Source organism: Melospiza georgiana, chromosome 15 (assembly GCF_028018845.1).
Source record: "Melospiza georgiana isolate bMelGeo1 chromosome 15, bMelGeo1.pri, whole genome shotgun sequence".
In the NCBI taxonomy this organism is placed as follows: Eukaryota; Metazoa; Chordata; class Aves; order Passeriformes; family Passerellidae; genus Melospiza; species Melospiza georgiana.
Genome location: NC_080444.1, coordinates 276,543 through 292,367, shown reverse-complemented (window position 1 = coordinate 292,367; position 15,825 = coordinate 276,543). Strand labels below are relative to the sequence as shown.

Genomic DNA, 15,825 nt, shown 5'->3' with positions numbered 1-15,825 from the left:
TAAGCCTACATAGTAAAATTCACTGGGTGCAAAATCCACACAGACCACACTTCCTTATGTGATCACAAATAAGTGAATACATATGTTCACAAGCACAGAGAAAATGCAGGTAGGAAAATCCCATATAAACAGGAATGAGAGCGCTTCTGGTCTGGATACTGCATCTGCTGCACATGGCTTCCTTCATTTGCACATTCTTGTCCTTTGTTATTGCAGTGCAGCAGTGAGTCAAGTGTTCACTCTGGGTGAGAAGGAAACCAGAAGGTATCGTCTGTGACCACATTGTGGATTTCTCTCTCCTGGTTAAAAGACTGGCAAAGGATAAACTGCACCAAGGCATGAACAAAACCAAAGACTTTTCACCATCAAGTGGCTCCCCAGGATGAGCTGGGCTTTTTGTTTGTTTTGTATGGGATCTGTATGAAGTCCCTTATGATAAGGCTACGACAGTTCACTTCCATCCAGTAGAAGTAAAGCAGTTTTGTAGTATATATATATAGCATATTATACATATGACAAAATATACAGCTCAGTAGTTGTAAGAAGAAATGCTGATGGCACACTCCCCATGCCGTGCTCACCTTTGCTGAATTAAATCACCTGGGTAGGCAGGTGTTTTTTAACGTGAATGGGCAACACAAATCAATGTTAGTTATTCTCTCCAATTCCATGTATTCCAGCCTTGGAGAATATGACTTTGCTAAAATCCCTCTCCTTCTTGCCAACACCATTCCCAAATTGCCTGTGTCTGGAGATTGCCCCTCAGATACTGAGGGGAGAGGATCCCATAGAGGAAAATGCAGGGGTGAAGGCAGGGGATGAGGAGCTTACCATTACCTTGTTTTTGAGGAACTGCTACAAGACTTGATGCTTTGCACCTGTGGAGTGACTGGCCTTGGTAAAACACTCTACAGGTATCATGCGTGCTGTGATGCTGGGCCTGCTGCAGCTGTCTTTACAGTTCAAGGGAGTTCACAGCAGTGCAGATCCTCTGGAAAAGCATTGAGTTTATATATCCCCCACACACACCTCTCCCGTAAGACTTTTCCACCTTCACAGTCAATGTCGATTCTCTAAGTCACTGTATCTCCACTACTGTCAAGGCTCTTTTCCTCTGTCACTCAGCTCACCGTAATCTGTCTTGTTGATCCCCACCTGATGTTCATCAAGCCAAATATGTAAAAGAAGGATGGGAAAGGAAAAAGAACCCTTCACCTCCTGAGTGGTCCTAGGAGTGCCACAACTGCCTAGCAGGCTTTATGGGGCTGTAACCCACATTTCAGCTCCTGCTGATGCTTCTCATCTTCTCTATGGGGAACTGGACCCCTGTGTGCTCCAGGGACCAGCCATTATGGAGCAACAGTGACTTCAATGAGTGAAACTCATCTTGGCATTGTAGTCAGAGCAGCATTCCTGGGCTCAACAAAGTGATCTCGAAGGGATTTACACCTGCTAAACCTTAGATGTTATGTAAAACAAGAGGAAAACCCATTGAAGGAGATTGGGCCAGAATGGGGGGTGGAGGGTGGAGAGAGAAAGGGTGTGAGGAGGGAAGTGAATTCTTGACACAATCCCTAATGGATCCATGTAAGTTCCCCTGCAATGACATCGGTCAATTGTGCAGCTGGGACAGTCGTGTATGCCTTAAGGACAGCACAAAAAATGTTTATATTGTTTTGATTTTTAGTCCTGTTCAATGAACATTACAACAAGATGTGCATCAGCTCCGTGAAGAGCAAGAGCTGAACAGGACCCAGCAGCCCATGGAGGCAGGATGACTCCAAGTGAAAAATAGCAAACCTCCTAGAACTTAGGAAAAATACGGAGTTCTGACCTCAAGCATCTCATTAGCTTTTCTAACCAGCCAATACCTGCCCTCAAAAATTAGGCCAAAAGGACCTAAGTGTTATTAGCAAATGGTATTAGCAGATTGGTATTGGTAATACTAGGACGTAAAAGCTCACTAATTCTGTAGCTGTACTAGAAGAGGCAAACACTCATTAGAGAACCAATGCCATACCCACACAGGTGGAAAATGTAGATGCAAACTGTATATATAGAAAACTCTGAACCTCTTATTGCCCAAGTTTTTCTCATATGCTGCACAAGGACATTATTTCAGTTGTGACAGGAACGAAAAAAGGACAACAGTACAGGCAAATGGAAAAAAGTCATGCAGGCAGGTTCTCACAAATGTCACTACAAGTTCCTGTGATTTTCCAAGGTGCACCTTAAATCCAATATTTTTTTCAAATTTGGAATCTCCCTCTAGGTTGACTGCTTGTTCTAGACTCATGATTCTGTGGTACAGCAAAAGACATAGTCATAGAAAGTTATTTGCTACTACTGTGTACTGTGAAAATCTTGGCTTCTTAAAATTATTCTGTCCACAATTTGGTCACTTCAGAAGAGTTTCTAATTTTTTTCTCCATTATGAATAAGCAAGAAACTGTGAAGTCAAACTTCCACCAGTCAGAGATACCTAAAACATCTCACAGCTATACTATGCTGTACCATGGTTCTCAGAAATCCTGCAGTAGGAACACAATTAATGCAGTCATAAGTTATTGTGTTTCATAATCACTGGATCAAGGCAGTATGTTTGAAACTGCAGCAACTTGATAATGATACTGACTCTTGTTCACAAGACCTGTGATCACTGATCTGTCTGCATTTCTCCTAATTCCTCTCTATGGGTTGCTCCCCGTTCAAGCCAACCTCCAGGTATATTACTGCCTCAGCCCATGGAAACATTCATTTTGAGGTCTGGCCAAACAAGGACACAGTGGATTCCAGTTGAAGTGACTAATTCTGAGAGTTGTCTCTGCATCAGCACAAAACTGCAAATGAAAGCTTGGATCTAGCTGAAATAAAACACGAAGTAGGGGCTTTTCCTTAAAGGGAAAAGGAAAACCCACCAAACATGACCCATACCACTTAATTATAATCAATACCTTGAATTGTATCTGGAAACAAAAAATGAGCTGGTACAAATGGTGGAAGGGCAGAACATATTTCACACAACTGTATCTCATTTTATCAGGTGGAGAGCAGAGGAATTATTCATTAACACAGCTGAAGCCAGAGACAAGAGAGACTGAGAAATTTAATGGTATGGGTCTGTCCTCAAATCAGAAAATTATGCTGTCATTACATGTTCTTGAGACTTTAACATTATGTTTTCTATGCTGTATTCTACTTTTGTTATCCTGGATCAAAAGAAAAATTGTCCTAGCCCAGCATCCTTGTTCTGGAAGTGGCTAGGCACAGATAAAAATGGGACCATTATAGTTCTCTGATTTATTTCCCCATCTTCACATTACCTTTTGAATTCAGAACTTTCAGCTGCTAAGCATACCGTGAAAGACTTCTTTACCACCTGTATCCTTAACTATTAATTTTTGTTTCTTTAAGCTTGTTACATGGTAATTGATTCTATTAGACGGTGAACAATAGCAAGCTGTCTGTCCGTCCGTCCATCCATTCTATGACAAATTTTTTAGATCTCTCCAATACCTCCTATTAGCAGTGTCACTTCCTGAGCCAGAAAAATCCTTCCATTTCTCTATCTCTCCCTTCCTGTCTCTCAGCAGTTGATCATTCTTCCTTGTCTTTCTTTGTGTTTTTCCTGCTACGGGACACTTGTTTTAAAAAGTAGAGCTGCTGCTCTACTTGTTTCAAAATCCTGATCTCCTTCCTCAGTGCTAGTTCAGAGTGTGTTTACGGTTGAGGTTATTTTAACTGTTTTCCATCTGCATCCCTTTGTAAACATCAACATTAAATTTCCCCTGCAATTCCCTTGGCTTTTTGATACTGTGAAATTCCTTGTTAGCTTTTATTTTTACAATTATGAATAGCACAATATCACCAGCAGCTTGGCAGTACAACAACCCCCTACTGTGAACTACTGCAAATCGACAACAACCTGCTGCATTTGCTGACTCCAAACATCCACAAGAACACACAAGGATGTGATCCTCCGGTCTGTGCAAGAAGTGCTAGTTTTGCGGAAATAAATAAAACAGTCTTACCTTTCCAAGAGGCACATTGACATCAAGGCCAAAGAATAAAGGCAAGAGAGAAGAACAAGAACAGAAATAGAAACTGCAGAAGAAAAATAAGACTGTGTAAAAATTGTGAGGCATTGTAAGCATCAGAATTATTGTTGCACTCTGTAGAACAACTCAGAGTATTTATTAATTCAGAAAACACTGTTACTCATTACTAATGAGGGTAACACTGTTACCCTCATTACTTCTGTAAGTACCACACCACCCCCCAGGCTTAGAAAACAGATCCAAATAATTTTGGTGATGGATTACAATTGGCACCATATTGAAAGCCTGAGGTGTAACTATCACATCATGATACCCCAGGGGCTGACAAGTCATAAAGCTAGGTAACAAAAATAGCATGTGTGGTATTTTTAAACATGTTAAAAGACAGAGGCTGCAATCCATGCTAGAAATAGCCTGGATATATAAATACATAAATATAAACTTATATATATGTATACATGTATGTTTATAGTACTTACACACACCCATATCAAACACTCACCATTACATGTTTAATAATGTAATGTAGTGTTTTAAGATTAAAGTCTGTATCTACTGACACAAACTGAAAAGAAAGGACAGTGGACCACCACCAACAGGTGCAGCTGACTGAGCAGAACAAAAAGCTCATATAGTTCAAGAGAACTGGATGACTACTTTCAAAACAAAGTTAATCAGTGCGCTTCAAAGGATAACAGAACCAACCTTTTCCTCCAGATCCTTAATTTGTCTCTTTTGGATGTCAGTTTTATCTTCTAAATCTCGGATCCTCTGGAAATCAGAAAAGAAAGCATATATACTGAATTCTCAGTAAATCTATCCCACTTAAGTAGTTTAATGTTCCAAGGGCCAAAACCCTAGAAATCAACAAATGCATTTCTGTGGCAGGGACAATCTTGTGTCATACTGTGACTCGATCCACTCATCCCGCCAAACCACAGCTTTACCATGTGTGCAACTGCTCAAAATATGATCCTGCATATATGTATCTGGATCCTTAAATGCTAGAAATTAGTATAAATGATTGATAAGTAATATCTCCAGGGAAGGAAACTATACATCCTCCCTGGGTAATCTGATCAGTGGTTGGTTACTCACACAATGAAGAAATTCTTTTTGATGTTCAGGTGGAATGTCTCGTACAACAGTTTCTGCCCACAGCCCCCTGTTCTGTTGCTTGGCTACCTCCTCCTTCCTTTGCCTCTCAGCCACTTCCAACTGAGGCTGGCTCAGAGTCATTCTGAGAAGTCAAAACTGCTGTGGCAGCGTCCCTCAGGGCAGTGTCCCTCGGGGCAGCTGGCATGTTTAAAATCAAGAAGCTTCTTATGTTGCAAAGGCCTGGCATCAAAAGATGGACCCAGTCTCAAGTGCCCAACTCAGGATCAGGCAAAACTGTGAGAGCTGAGCCTTCCTGTGAACCAATTCCCCCTAACCACTGGGGATGTGCTTCTTCTCTTACTCCCATAAATGTGTGAGTCAGATCTGTTTCATGGTGCAGCTTTCATGTTATTCAATGTGCTGTGACAATTTGCCATTTTGCTCTGGGACCTCACAGCTTGCAGAGCAGCAAACAACAGTCTTTTAAGATAAAATGCAGTACCTTATCTCAGCAGTGAAAAGTACAAATCTCCACTTGGGAGGGACAAGTAGTATCTGGAAAAACAGACAACTCTCCTGTGCCATACGAGCCAGCAGCATTTACTCCGTTTCTCTCGTGCCCCGTCCAGTAACTAGAGATGACCATTTTTATTACAAAGCTAGAACTGTGCAGACAGAATTCTGGATGAAAACTTAAGGCTAGAATTTTAAAACTCAAAATATGCCAGAATAATCTTGCACAAGCTAGTATCATGTGTGCTTGCACGCACAGAAAAAACAAAGTAAGAGACAATTCAAAAAGCTGGATGCCAGGCTCCCTCATGGCCTGCAGCTTGCTTAGATTTGAGCTCAGATTGTGTTCTTACAAAGAAAGGCTGAGAAGATACCACATGTGTGTGGTTTCCTCTTCTTACCTGATGAGCCTGCTGGAGCAGCTCCATCCTCTCCTGAAGAATCTGGCAATCATATTCTCTGCTCTTCCTCAGCATCTGACGTCTTAGCTTTTCTACCGCTGTCCTCAGCTCTTCCTGCTGTTTTTCAGTGAGTAGTTCCCCAAACTTTATCACTGTTTCTTGCTGCAAAGCATTGTACAAGGTGGCTTCAAGCTCCTGGATCCTCTGGTTGATGCAATACCAAAAGTCAATTAGAGATGAAACATGGTTTAAAGCACATTGGAAACTGGGGGATTGGTGGCAGATTCAGACCCCTGCATGAGAGGCAGTCCCTGTGCTCAAGTGTGCAAAAATGTGAAAAACTAAACTCAGAAAATGGTTCTATGTTCTGAAAAAAGGATAGGAACATTTATTTTTAGAGTATTCTAATATTAACTTTCACTGAAATCCTTCACTTCTACTCTTTTTTTATGGAGTTAGAGTTGGACGGAATGTTTCTATCTGAAGTGCAAATTATTTCACCAATTCTAAAATTTCCACCTGTTGCCCTAAAAAACTCCAGCTGGACAAGCCAATATTAATGAGCAATATCTGCCTTAAACTGACACGAGTTTCAGACTTCAGGAGATGTGCCTTTTTATGACATGAAAAGGTGAGCTAATGTGTTGAAGCTGTGCAGATTGCATGCTAGTACTCAGAAGAAAGAGGAAAGAACAATTTTTTAAAAATCCAATACTAACAAAAAAGCAAAAATCTCTCCTCCTGATTCAAGAAAAATCTGCGTGCTATTGCAGAGCTGGCCAGTAGGTGCTGCAGAATTTCCTTTTGTACATACCATGTACGCTTGGTCAAGAGCTTGCTTTCTGTAGTCTAATTCTTCCTCCAAATAACCTTTTATTTTGCAAAATTGCTCCTACAATGAAGGATCATTTGGACAGAAAAACAAATTAGTTACTCCAAATACTTTAGGAATTTTTATCAAATCATTTACAGATATCTAATTCAGCAGGACAAGAAGACTCGTTTTAGACTGATACTCAGCAGAGTTATTAATACCTGACTCAGCTAGAAAAGAAGGAAGGGCAAATAGCTGTAGATTGCTCTTGTAAGTGAATATGTCTGATGTACATGGAACTAAATCCATCCTCTCTGTTGGCTTCAGTGGTACTGTTTGGCATTTCAGTAGTGAAATTTAGGGTGTTCTTTGTGATTTTTCTAAAGATACTTCCTCTGGCATCAGGAATTACTCTTTTTGTGCCTCCTCTTATTTTTGAAGAGGTGTAAAAGTGGACTGAACTAAAGAGGAACTAACTATACATTCACATTTCTTGGGAGCAGCTGCTGTGCTTTATCTTATCAGTCCACCTTAAGCTGAACCGACTTAAGTACAGACATATCACAGGAACAAAACAAGCCACTACTGCTAATTCTTGTAGTTATGTTTGTTCATCTTGCAGGCTGCTGCCATTAACTCGAATAAGAACAGGGTAAGGTATTAACTTTACTTAGTGTGTAATGAAAGCCAACAGTGTTATGATTCAGTTCAACAATTTCTCACATGCTGGTCCTGAATAAAATGCAATACAATAGCTGATGTTTAGGCTGTGAATCTTATGAGACAAACAATGCATGCACCTCTGAAAATTATTGAGAAACCTTTGAACCCTCGGTACTTGTTAATAAACAGTCATCCTCGTAGAAAGAGAGGCATTTTTTAAACTTTTACTCTTTCTGTTACTGTTATTCTGCATGTGAACTGGACCAGGAACAATTTTATGGATTCACCAATAATCAGACAAAAGGTGCATAGTTCATTTGTCAATACACTTTCCTAGTTATTTTTTGGCACATCAAGTAAGTGTGACACAATCAGTGTCCCTAAAACGTGTAGTAAGAAAAGTTTTCTTACCATATCACTTTCCAGTTCCATCATCTTCTGATGCAGAGCAGCTTCAGCTCCCTCAATCTGCTGGATCCACTGGAGAGAAGACAATGAGACCTGTAACCTGCTGTGTTTTCTAGCACACAAGCAGTGCCAAATGAGCTATGTACAGCATCTTGTTAGTCTGTTTTTAGCAGCCTATTGCTGCGGGCTTATCTTGAGGCTGTTTGTGACAGAGGCCATGATGTCTGCATGTAGCACTAGGCAGGGAAGCAAGCAAAAGGATCACCACTGCTGGGTCACCAGAAGATGGAAAAGCACACACCCTTTGATGGACAAGGAACCCATTCCATCCCATGCATAAAGGCCAACAATAGGTCTATAGCATCTCAAAAATAGCTTAGTTGGCTTTATGGCAGTTCTGTTTGAAGCAGAGGCATTGTTGTGCAGAATCCTTGTAAGCTGTCATGTTGAAATCTGCGTGCTGCATTTGAGCCTTAGAAAGCAATTTTAATCACTCTCCACTTTCTTCCTAATTTTTGAAACAAGAAATACAGACACATACTTTCAGTGATATTTTGGCATACAGATCTTTTGGAAGCTTTAGAAATCTCAGGACTGTAAATCCCAAACTTTATCTAATTACAGCTTAAATTTCTGATGATTTCTCATTCGGTTTTCAATTGCAAGTTTTGTTTCATATTATTTTTGTATTTGTAGTTTTTTCCATTGCACAGCTTGGGCCAGCTCAGTTTGTTATTTTTGCTGCTTCAGCAAGGTGTTTAGGACTGTGCTGGCACAGTTTATTTTATTTGGGGAATACTCCCAACAGTAGAAAGTTTAACAATATTGATGACAACAACAGGGCAGAAAATGTGCAGATGAGGCTTTAGATAACACGTGAGAAAAGCAAGCATGTGATTTACCTTTTCTGCCAAGGACAATACCGTGGAAGCCTGAATTATGGCCACTTGTTCTTCATTCCTTAAATTCTGTGAAGAGATTAACAGGAAAGAGGAAAATTGGCAGCAGTTTCCTTCATGAACAAAGACAATCCAGCCTACAAACCAGCTCTACAGTTTTCAGAGGATACCTGTAGTACTGAGTATTCAGTTTCCATTGAAACATTCAGAGTCTGTTTACATATTATATTAAGAAGACCACTAGTTTTGCCTTTCTACATGATATGGATTAATTGTATCATTCATTCCATTACACCTTAAGAGAAATGTAAACTAAAATTAGACCCATTTGTTTGTCTTCATGCTAGTTTTACAAAGCTGAATTTCCATTAAAGCTTTTGTAAAAACAGTGCTGATCTACATCAGCACATGAATGGACAATAATGATCTTTTGTTTTTATTTCTTATAAACTTTTTTAAGACGTATCTAATGTTGGCCAGAGATACAGCATCTCTTTTACATGAGCAGCTAAGCCCTCTTAGAAAGCCACAGGGAATTTGATTATTCTTGCCTATTTGTGAAACTGTAAGAAAGAATCCTAGTCCTGATGAAGAGTGGTTTACTCAGACTGCTGAATTCCTTCATGTGTTTTCCTGAGTGAACAGGGCCCAGTCCCCAATATTAGTAGTCTTTAGACATTCTTCCCAGTCTGCTAAACCGTACAGAACACATGCATAATTTAACAAGTATCTTTGAAAATAGTCATAACTATACATAAAACTTACCGCACTGTACAAAATGCAGCTTGTAAAGACAAAATATCTCCCATTTCAACTTACCCCATTATCACCTAGGATGTCTAACTGCTTTATAAGGTCTGGGATGCTGACATCCTGCAAAGAGAGAGTAAGGTAAAGGCATGGCATCCACCTTCACCACAACAGGCTGTAATATCCATCTATCCTATGAACAACATGGAAGTCAGCCATTTTGTTCTATCCTATGGAAATGCATCATACATTGATTTCAATTGCCTTTGAACCAGATTTTATCATTATGGAGAGAATTTTGAGTCTAATTGAACTGTGTCTGTCACCACACTCTTACATTAGACCATTTTTAAATACCTAAAGTCAAGTGGAGTTATTTGTAATGGATTATATGGGCAGCACCCACCACTCCTCCCACTTCTCCTTAGGGAGAAGCACTCCTTTATATAACTGACCTACCTTAACCCCTTCCTTCATGCAGTAGATCTGTAGAGCACTCACACCATCTGAGAATGGGTGAATCTGGAGATTAAATGGTGGGGACCGTCTCTCTCTTTCCTGCAAATTAATTGAAAAGATGCTAGAGAATCTATTAGAATGAAGGAGATGCACATAGAGAATGCCATAGCTGCTGTTTCTATCATGCTTGGCTTGCAAAGCCAAGCTCTTCATTCTATAAGCCAAGGAAAGAATCATGTAGACCTAGTCTGAAAAAGTGAGCCAAGTCGGACAGGATCCTAAATCCAATGTAACTACTTAACAGGAAATTATTTGATAAATTATGCCAATTTGCAAACTGGCTGTGGAAAGGCTGTCACCTAGCTAAGATTCAAGTGATTTGCTTTATTAAGTGTTGAACAACTGTACATGATTGTAAGTACTCCCTTTAGAAACAGGTGTTTGACTTCAGATATTGGGAGACTCAGATTACATATTTTCCTCATCCTGGTATGCTACACATTCTAACATCTGCGGAAAACCATATGTTCAAAAAAACTGATCGACATAGCTATTTATAGACCTTTATTGCTTAAAATTTACAAATATTTCTGCAGTTTTAAAGGACCAAAGACAAGAAAAAAAAACTGAAGATGCTATTTCTCATACCTTTCAGGTATTCAGGCAAGCATGGAAGTAAAGATTAGACTTTAGTTTCACACATATTTTTGGTTTATGAATACGTAATTCATTTGATCAGTTCAGCTCCCTGCCATATGGAAACACAGCCGTCAGGTAAAACTGTAGGACAGTTCTATGAATAAGGGGCAAGTCTGACACAGCATTAAGTTATGAGAACCAGGAAGGTCTCTGTGTGGCAAATGTATTTGCCCTTGGACAGCAACTGAAAAGAACAAATAAAAAATAAACCATCTTACACTGGGGAAGAGAGCAGGTGAAATTTTGGTTGGCTGGCACTCCAAAGAAGAGTCTGGAACTAGAGGCAGTCTGGGAAGAGGAAGCTTGAGGTCCTGCAGAGGCTTCTAAAGCTCCTGCACCAATGTCCAGTGTCACCTGAGAGACTGTTTGCACCCACTGCAGGTCATGTAAGAGCTGCTCAACAGGGAATGTGTCCAGTGCCCGCAAAAGGAACAGCACTCATACATGGGCAGACAGGCATCTCCAAGTATTAGAAAAATCATGCCCACAGGTGTGGCAGCTAAGAGGCACACTCATGTTAATCAGTTAAGCATGCCTTTGCACACTGGGCACATGGCTCAGGCTAAAGTGAACCAGCTGAGTATGGTGCTTACTATTTCCAGGATACTAGAGCTGACATACTTCAGCTCACAATTAAAAATGCTAGGCCTGATTTGTTACTCTGTTTTATTGCTACAACACTTGTGTAAATCCTTGATTAAAGCCGGTGTCCATGCAAGTGCAGTCATTTAATTTTCTACCAGCTCTACTGCAAGAAGCACATGCATCACCTCCAGCTCAAGGTTGCGGAACTCCAGCAGCTCGTTCTGGTCTCGCGCATCCTGCAGCTCCTGTTGCAGACGGTTGTTTTCTGCTTCCGTTTTCTCTATCTAACAGAAATATGTAAAATCATCACCTGTGTGACTGTTACAAGAACCATAAAGTATTTGGTGAGTAGTAGTTGAGGTAGCATAGCCTGTGCAAAATCTAAACACTTAAGATGTCTCACAGGATCCAGATAACCCTTCAGAGTGAACATGCAAACCTTTGGAACATACCTTGTCTAAAAGCTCTTGGTTCCTCTTAATAAAAAGCTGCTTGTCTTCCACCCAGTGTGAGTCCTGTTGAATGAAGTAGTAGTATTACAGAATAGTCAAATTCCATAAGCTGTGCACATTTATTGAACATTGGAGTCACAATATTCAGGCTTTAACATCCTACAGGAACAAGCTGTCTTTTACAGAACAACAACATTTGAAGTTTACCAAGGTGTAGCAAGGCTTCTGAACTCGCCAGATCTGCATGTTTACTGACTGGCAACATTACATCTCATGGAAGTTTATACTGAAGTTGTGCTTGGTATTTTGTAAGCAGAGCGGGTAAGATACAGAATAGGGGAAAAAAACACACAAGAATTACTTACCTGCCCTTTCTGAGCCAAAGTTTTCTCCAGATCTTCTATTTTGGCTTTATACCTCTGGACTTCAGCTTGAAGTTGCTCCTGAGCCTGTTGAAGTCAAGCACCACATTAATGAGTAACAAAGCCAGCAATGTGACTGGTATAAAAAGGAAACCAAAACCAGCAGAGCCTAGCTTCATGCTGTCAGTTCCACTGAGTGAGCAACCATTAGAAAGATTCTGACTTGGTGAAGTTTTGTGCCACCCCTTAGACTGACACACAGATGACACAAGAGAACAGAGCAGTGGATCAGCCCCAACTCCCCACCCAAGCCTGTTCCACCATGGATTGCATTGGAGCAGCAAAACACAAGCTCAGGTATTTGGGGTGCTCTGCTCCAAGATCCTCATAAGGGGCAATCCCTAAATTACAAAAAAAGTGCTTAGCAGATCAGAGTGGCAACAGGTAGTGGGAAGAGGCAAATTTAACAGCCAGGGGGTTCTTCAAGAGCTGACTCAACTAAATACTAAAAAAACTGGTATTATCTCACAGCTAACTGCTTTGAGCAAGAATTTGGGCTGGAGACTGCCTGAGGTTCCTTCCAGCCTGAATGATTCTATAATTTTATTAGAGGGACAACATTTTTAGCCTTGGAAGTTTTACTGTAGCCTGCATCATATTAAAATTTAAATGTAATTTGCACTTATCTGTTAGAAACATTCAGGTGTTCCTAAAGTTGGTGCAATGTGCGCCTTTGTGAAAACCCACAGGCCTTCATTTGCCTTTAAAACCCAACTCCCATCACACCTAGACAAATGATGAGAAAACCCTTGTGATTCTGTGTCAGGCTGCAGAGTTGTCTGCTTTGGCATGCCTGCCTGACTGCAGTTTTCAGGTTTAGGTGGAGGACAGCTTCCTGTAAACTGAGTGATTGTGTCCATTCTTAATGGTCACTCTCTTTCAAAATGTACTCAGTAAATGAGTGAACAGACATTTCTCAGTGTTATGGATGCTGTATGTAGCACCATTCCATTGTATGTCCCTTTGAGGGTTTCTTGTCCTGACAGCAATGAAATACTGTAACTCTCAAATACTGACCCTGGCTTCTCTTTCAGCATCTATGACCCCTCCTGTCTGTTCCTGCAGCAGTGCATACGCTCTCTGCAGGGCCTGGTACTCCTTCGTCAGCTGTCGAAACCGCAGCTCTGACTCTTCTGCTGCTAAACCCTGAAGAATAAGAAGTGACATGTCTAAGCCATGGAGAGCAAAGCACTGTCAAAGCAAAGAATGCAAAAGTGATTTGTTAAGCACAGTAGCTGCTTTACAGGTCTTGATTCGAATAGTGTTCTGGATCACAGTGAGCTTGCTGTGATCTGAAATTAAAAAATGGGGAGATTATACAGCATTTATATCACAGTATCAGCTGAGTTGGAAGGGACCTACGAGAATCATTGAGTTCAACTCCTGGCCCTGCAAAGCACCATCGCCAAGAGTCACTGAGAGAGTGGTCTAAACACTTCTTGAACTCTGTCAAGCTTGGTGCTGTGACCCCTTCCCTGGGGTCATTCCAATGCCCAGTCATGCTTTGGGTGAAGAACCTTTCTCTAATAGCCAACCTAAACCTCCTCTGACACAACTTCACGCCATTCCCTCAGGCCCTGTCACCGGTCACCACAGAGAAGACATCAGTGTCTGTCCCTCCTCCTCCCCTCATGAGGAAGCTGGAGACTGCAATGAGGTCTCCCCATAGTCTCTTCTCCAGGCTGAAGAGACCAGGTGACCTCAGTTGCTCCTCATACAGCTTCCTCCCAAAGCCCTTCACCATCCTTGTTGCTCTCCTTTGAACACTCTCTAGCAATTTAATATTTTTCTTATATTACGGCACCCAAAACTGCACACAATAGTCAAGGTGAGACCACCACAGAGCAGAGCAGAACAACAGGACAATCCCCTCCCTTGACTGACTGGCAATGCTGGGCCTGATGCCCCCAGGACTTGGGTGGGCCCCTGGCTGCCAGGCCACTGCTGACTCATATTCAACTTTCTGTCAGCCCCTGGGTCTCTTTCAAGGCACTGCTTTCCAGCATCTCATTCTCCAGTCCATCTGCAGATCCAGGGTTACCCCATCCCAGGTGCAGAATTTGGCACTTTCCCTTGCTGAACTTCATCTGGTTGGTGATGGCCCAGCCCTCTTGATTCATCGAGGTCTCTCTGCAGGGCCTCCCGGCCTTCGATGGAGTCAACAGCTCCTCCCTATTTTGTATCATCGCAGAACTTGCTCAGTATCCCTTCCAGTCCTGTGTCCAAGTAATTTATGATGAAATTGGAGAGCACAGGGCTTAAGATGGAGCCCTGCAAAACCCCACTAGTGACAGGTCGCCAGTATGATGTCATCCCATTCACTATAACTCGTTGATATGTCTTTAAGCTACAAGAAATGTGATACGTTTCCTTGAAAGATGAGAGGAAAAAAAACCACCTCAAATTGCAGGGTAGTCATATCAAAGACTCTACAGACTATACTGTGGAAGAAACTCTCAGCATTTTAGTATATGAGTAATCAAAATTAAAGTCAAAAAGTATTTATCACTCAGTATGCACTATAAAATCCCAAGTGTTCTTGAGAGCCTGAGAGCTTGTTTTCAAAGTCATCTCTTGAAAACCTGTAACTTGTCTGTGGAAAGAGTCAGATCTTACCTCATCCAGATCATCATCTGGGGTTGCTGGTGTCCTGTCTGTTCTATATGAGGCCACAGAGGATGTTTCAGAGTCCATAGAATCATCATCATACCCAAAAACCGTATCCACCACATGTCTCTATAGAAGGAAAAGTGTGATTTCTGAACCTTCATGTAAACAGAGGGGGCAGTTGCTAGTTAATTAAAAGATGAGGTGTGAAAAGTGAACAGTGGGCTACCCCTGCAATTACCATCTTCACACAAACTCAAAGGAAACCCATTGAAGATCAGGTCTTGTGCTGGTGGAGAATAAGTTTGCAGACTAATTTTTCTAAGGGTCTGTCTCAGTCTATTTCGAAAATCTAATGTGAGCAGCAACATGCCAGAGGAAAAGTCTCTGCCCTTGCTGGAAGGCAGGAAAATTGTTTGCAAACCAAGAAGTTCTTCAGAAGACATCTATCAACATGCAAAGCATCGTGTAGTGTGCAAAGGTTACACCATAAGGGCTAGAAACACGGGTAGAATAGGCAGCCCTCCTTCTTCTCTCACAGACACTGCTGATACTTTTAATGTCCAGGTGCTTCTCTTGCTGATATTGCTGTTGGATCATATGAGTGAAAGCTATGCTAATACAAAACTAACATGAAGGAACTTTTATTGCATCTTTCCAGGACTACCGTAACTGGCACCCATTATAAACAATTGCTCATGCTCCACAGTTTGGCTGTATGTCTGACACCTCCCTATTGCCAATTTCGTAGCTGAATTAAATCAAATGAAAACTGTGAGATTTGTCCTGTGAAGACACAAATGCTTGACCCTGAAGGCTTGGTTTCAGGGTACCAATTTGAGCATTTAAATACTCGGCTCATGGATAATTCTGAAGACAAACTGATCAATGAGCAATTAAGATGCACTTCTTCTTAGCAACATCTTTCACTCTGCTGACAGGTTAAAACCTTCCAAACCTGGAGTTTGAATCACACAAAAAACATGTAGCGAAGACG

General features: G+C 41.2%; 1 protein-coding gene across 2 annotated transcripts in view; it reads right to left on the bottom strand.

Annotated features, from left to right (window-relative positions):
• Positions 1–269: 269 nt before the first annotated feature.
• The window catches only part of JAKMIP2 (janus kinase and microtubule interacting protein 2), a 33,818-nt gene continuing 18,262 nt past the window's right edge, over positions 270–15,825 (bottom strand). Inside the window, exons 9-21 of one of the 2 annotated variants that reach the window (XM_058035115.1) lie at positions 14,838–14,957; positions 13,239–13,367; positions 12,165–12,248; positions 11,800–11,862; positions 11,533–11,631; positions 10,064–10,162; positions 9,674–9,727; positions 8,858–8,923; positions 7,959–8,027; positions 6,885–6,962; positions 6,071–6,274; positions 4,764–4,829; positions 270–4,104 (exon numbers count right to left, since the gene is read on the bottom strand). In XM_058035115.1, the coding sequence (XP_057891098.1) occupies positions 4,054–4,104; positions 4,764–4,829; positions 6,071–6,274; positions 6,885–6,962; positions 7,959–8,027; positions 8,858–8,923; positions 9,674–9,727; positions 10,064–10,162; positions 11,533–11,631; positions 11,800–11,862; positions 12,165–12,248; positions 13,239–13,367; positions 14,838–14,957 (1,182 nt within the window). In that variant the 3' untranslated portion in view covers positions 270–4,053. The remainder of the gene's footprint in view (positions 4,105–4,763; positions 4,830–6,070; positions 6,275–6,884; positions 6,963–7,958; positions 8,028–8,857; positions 8,924–9,673; positions 9,728–10,063; positions 10,163–11,532; positions 11,632–11,799; positions 11,863–12,164; positions 12,249–13,238; positions 13,368–14,837; positions 14,958–15,825) is intronic. The other variant, XM_058035117.1, reaches the window with a different exon arrangement.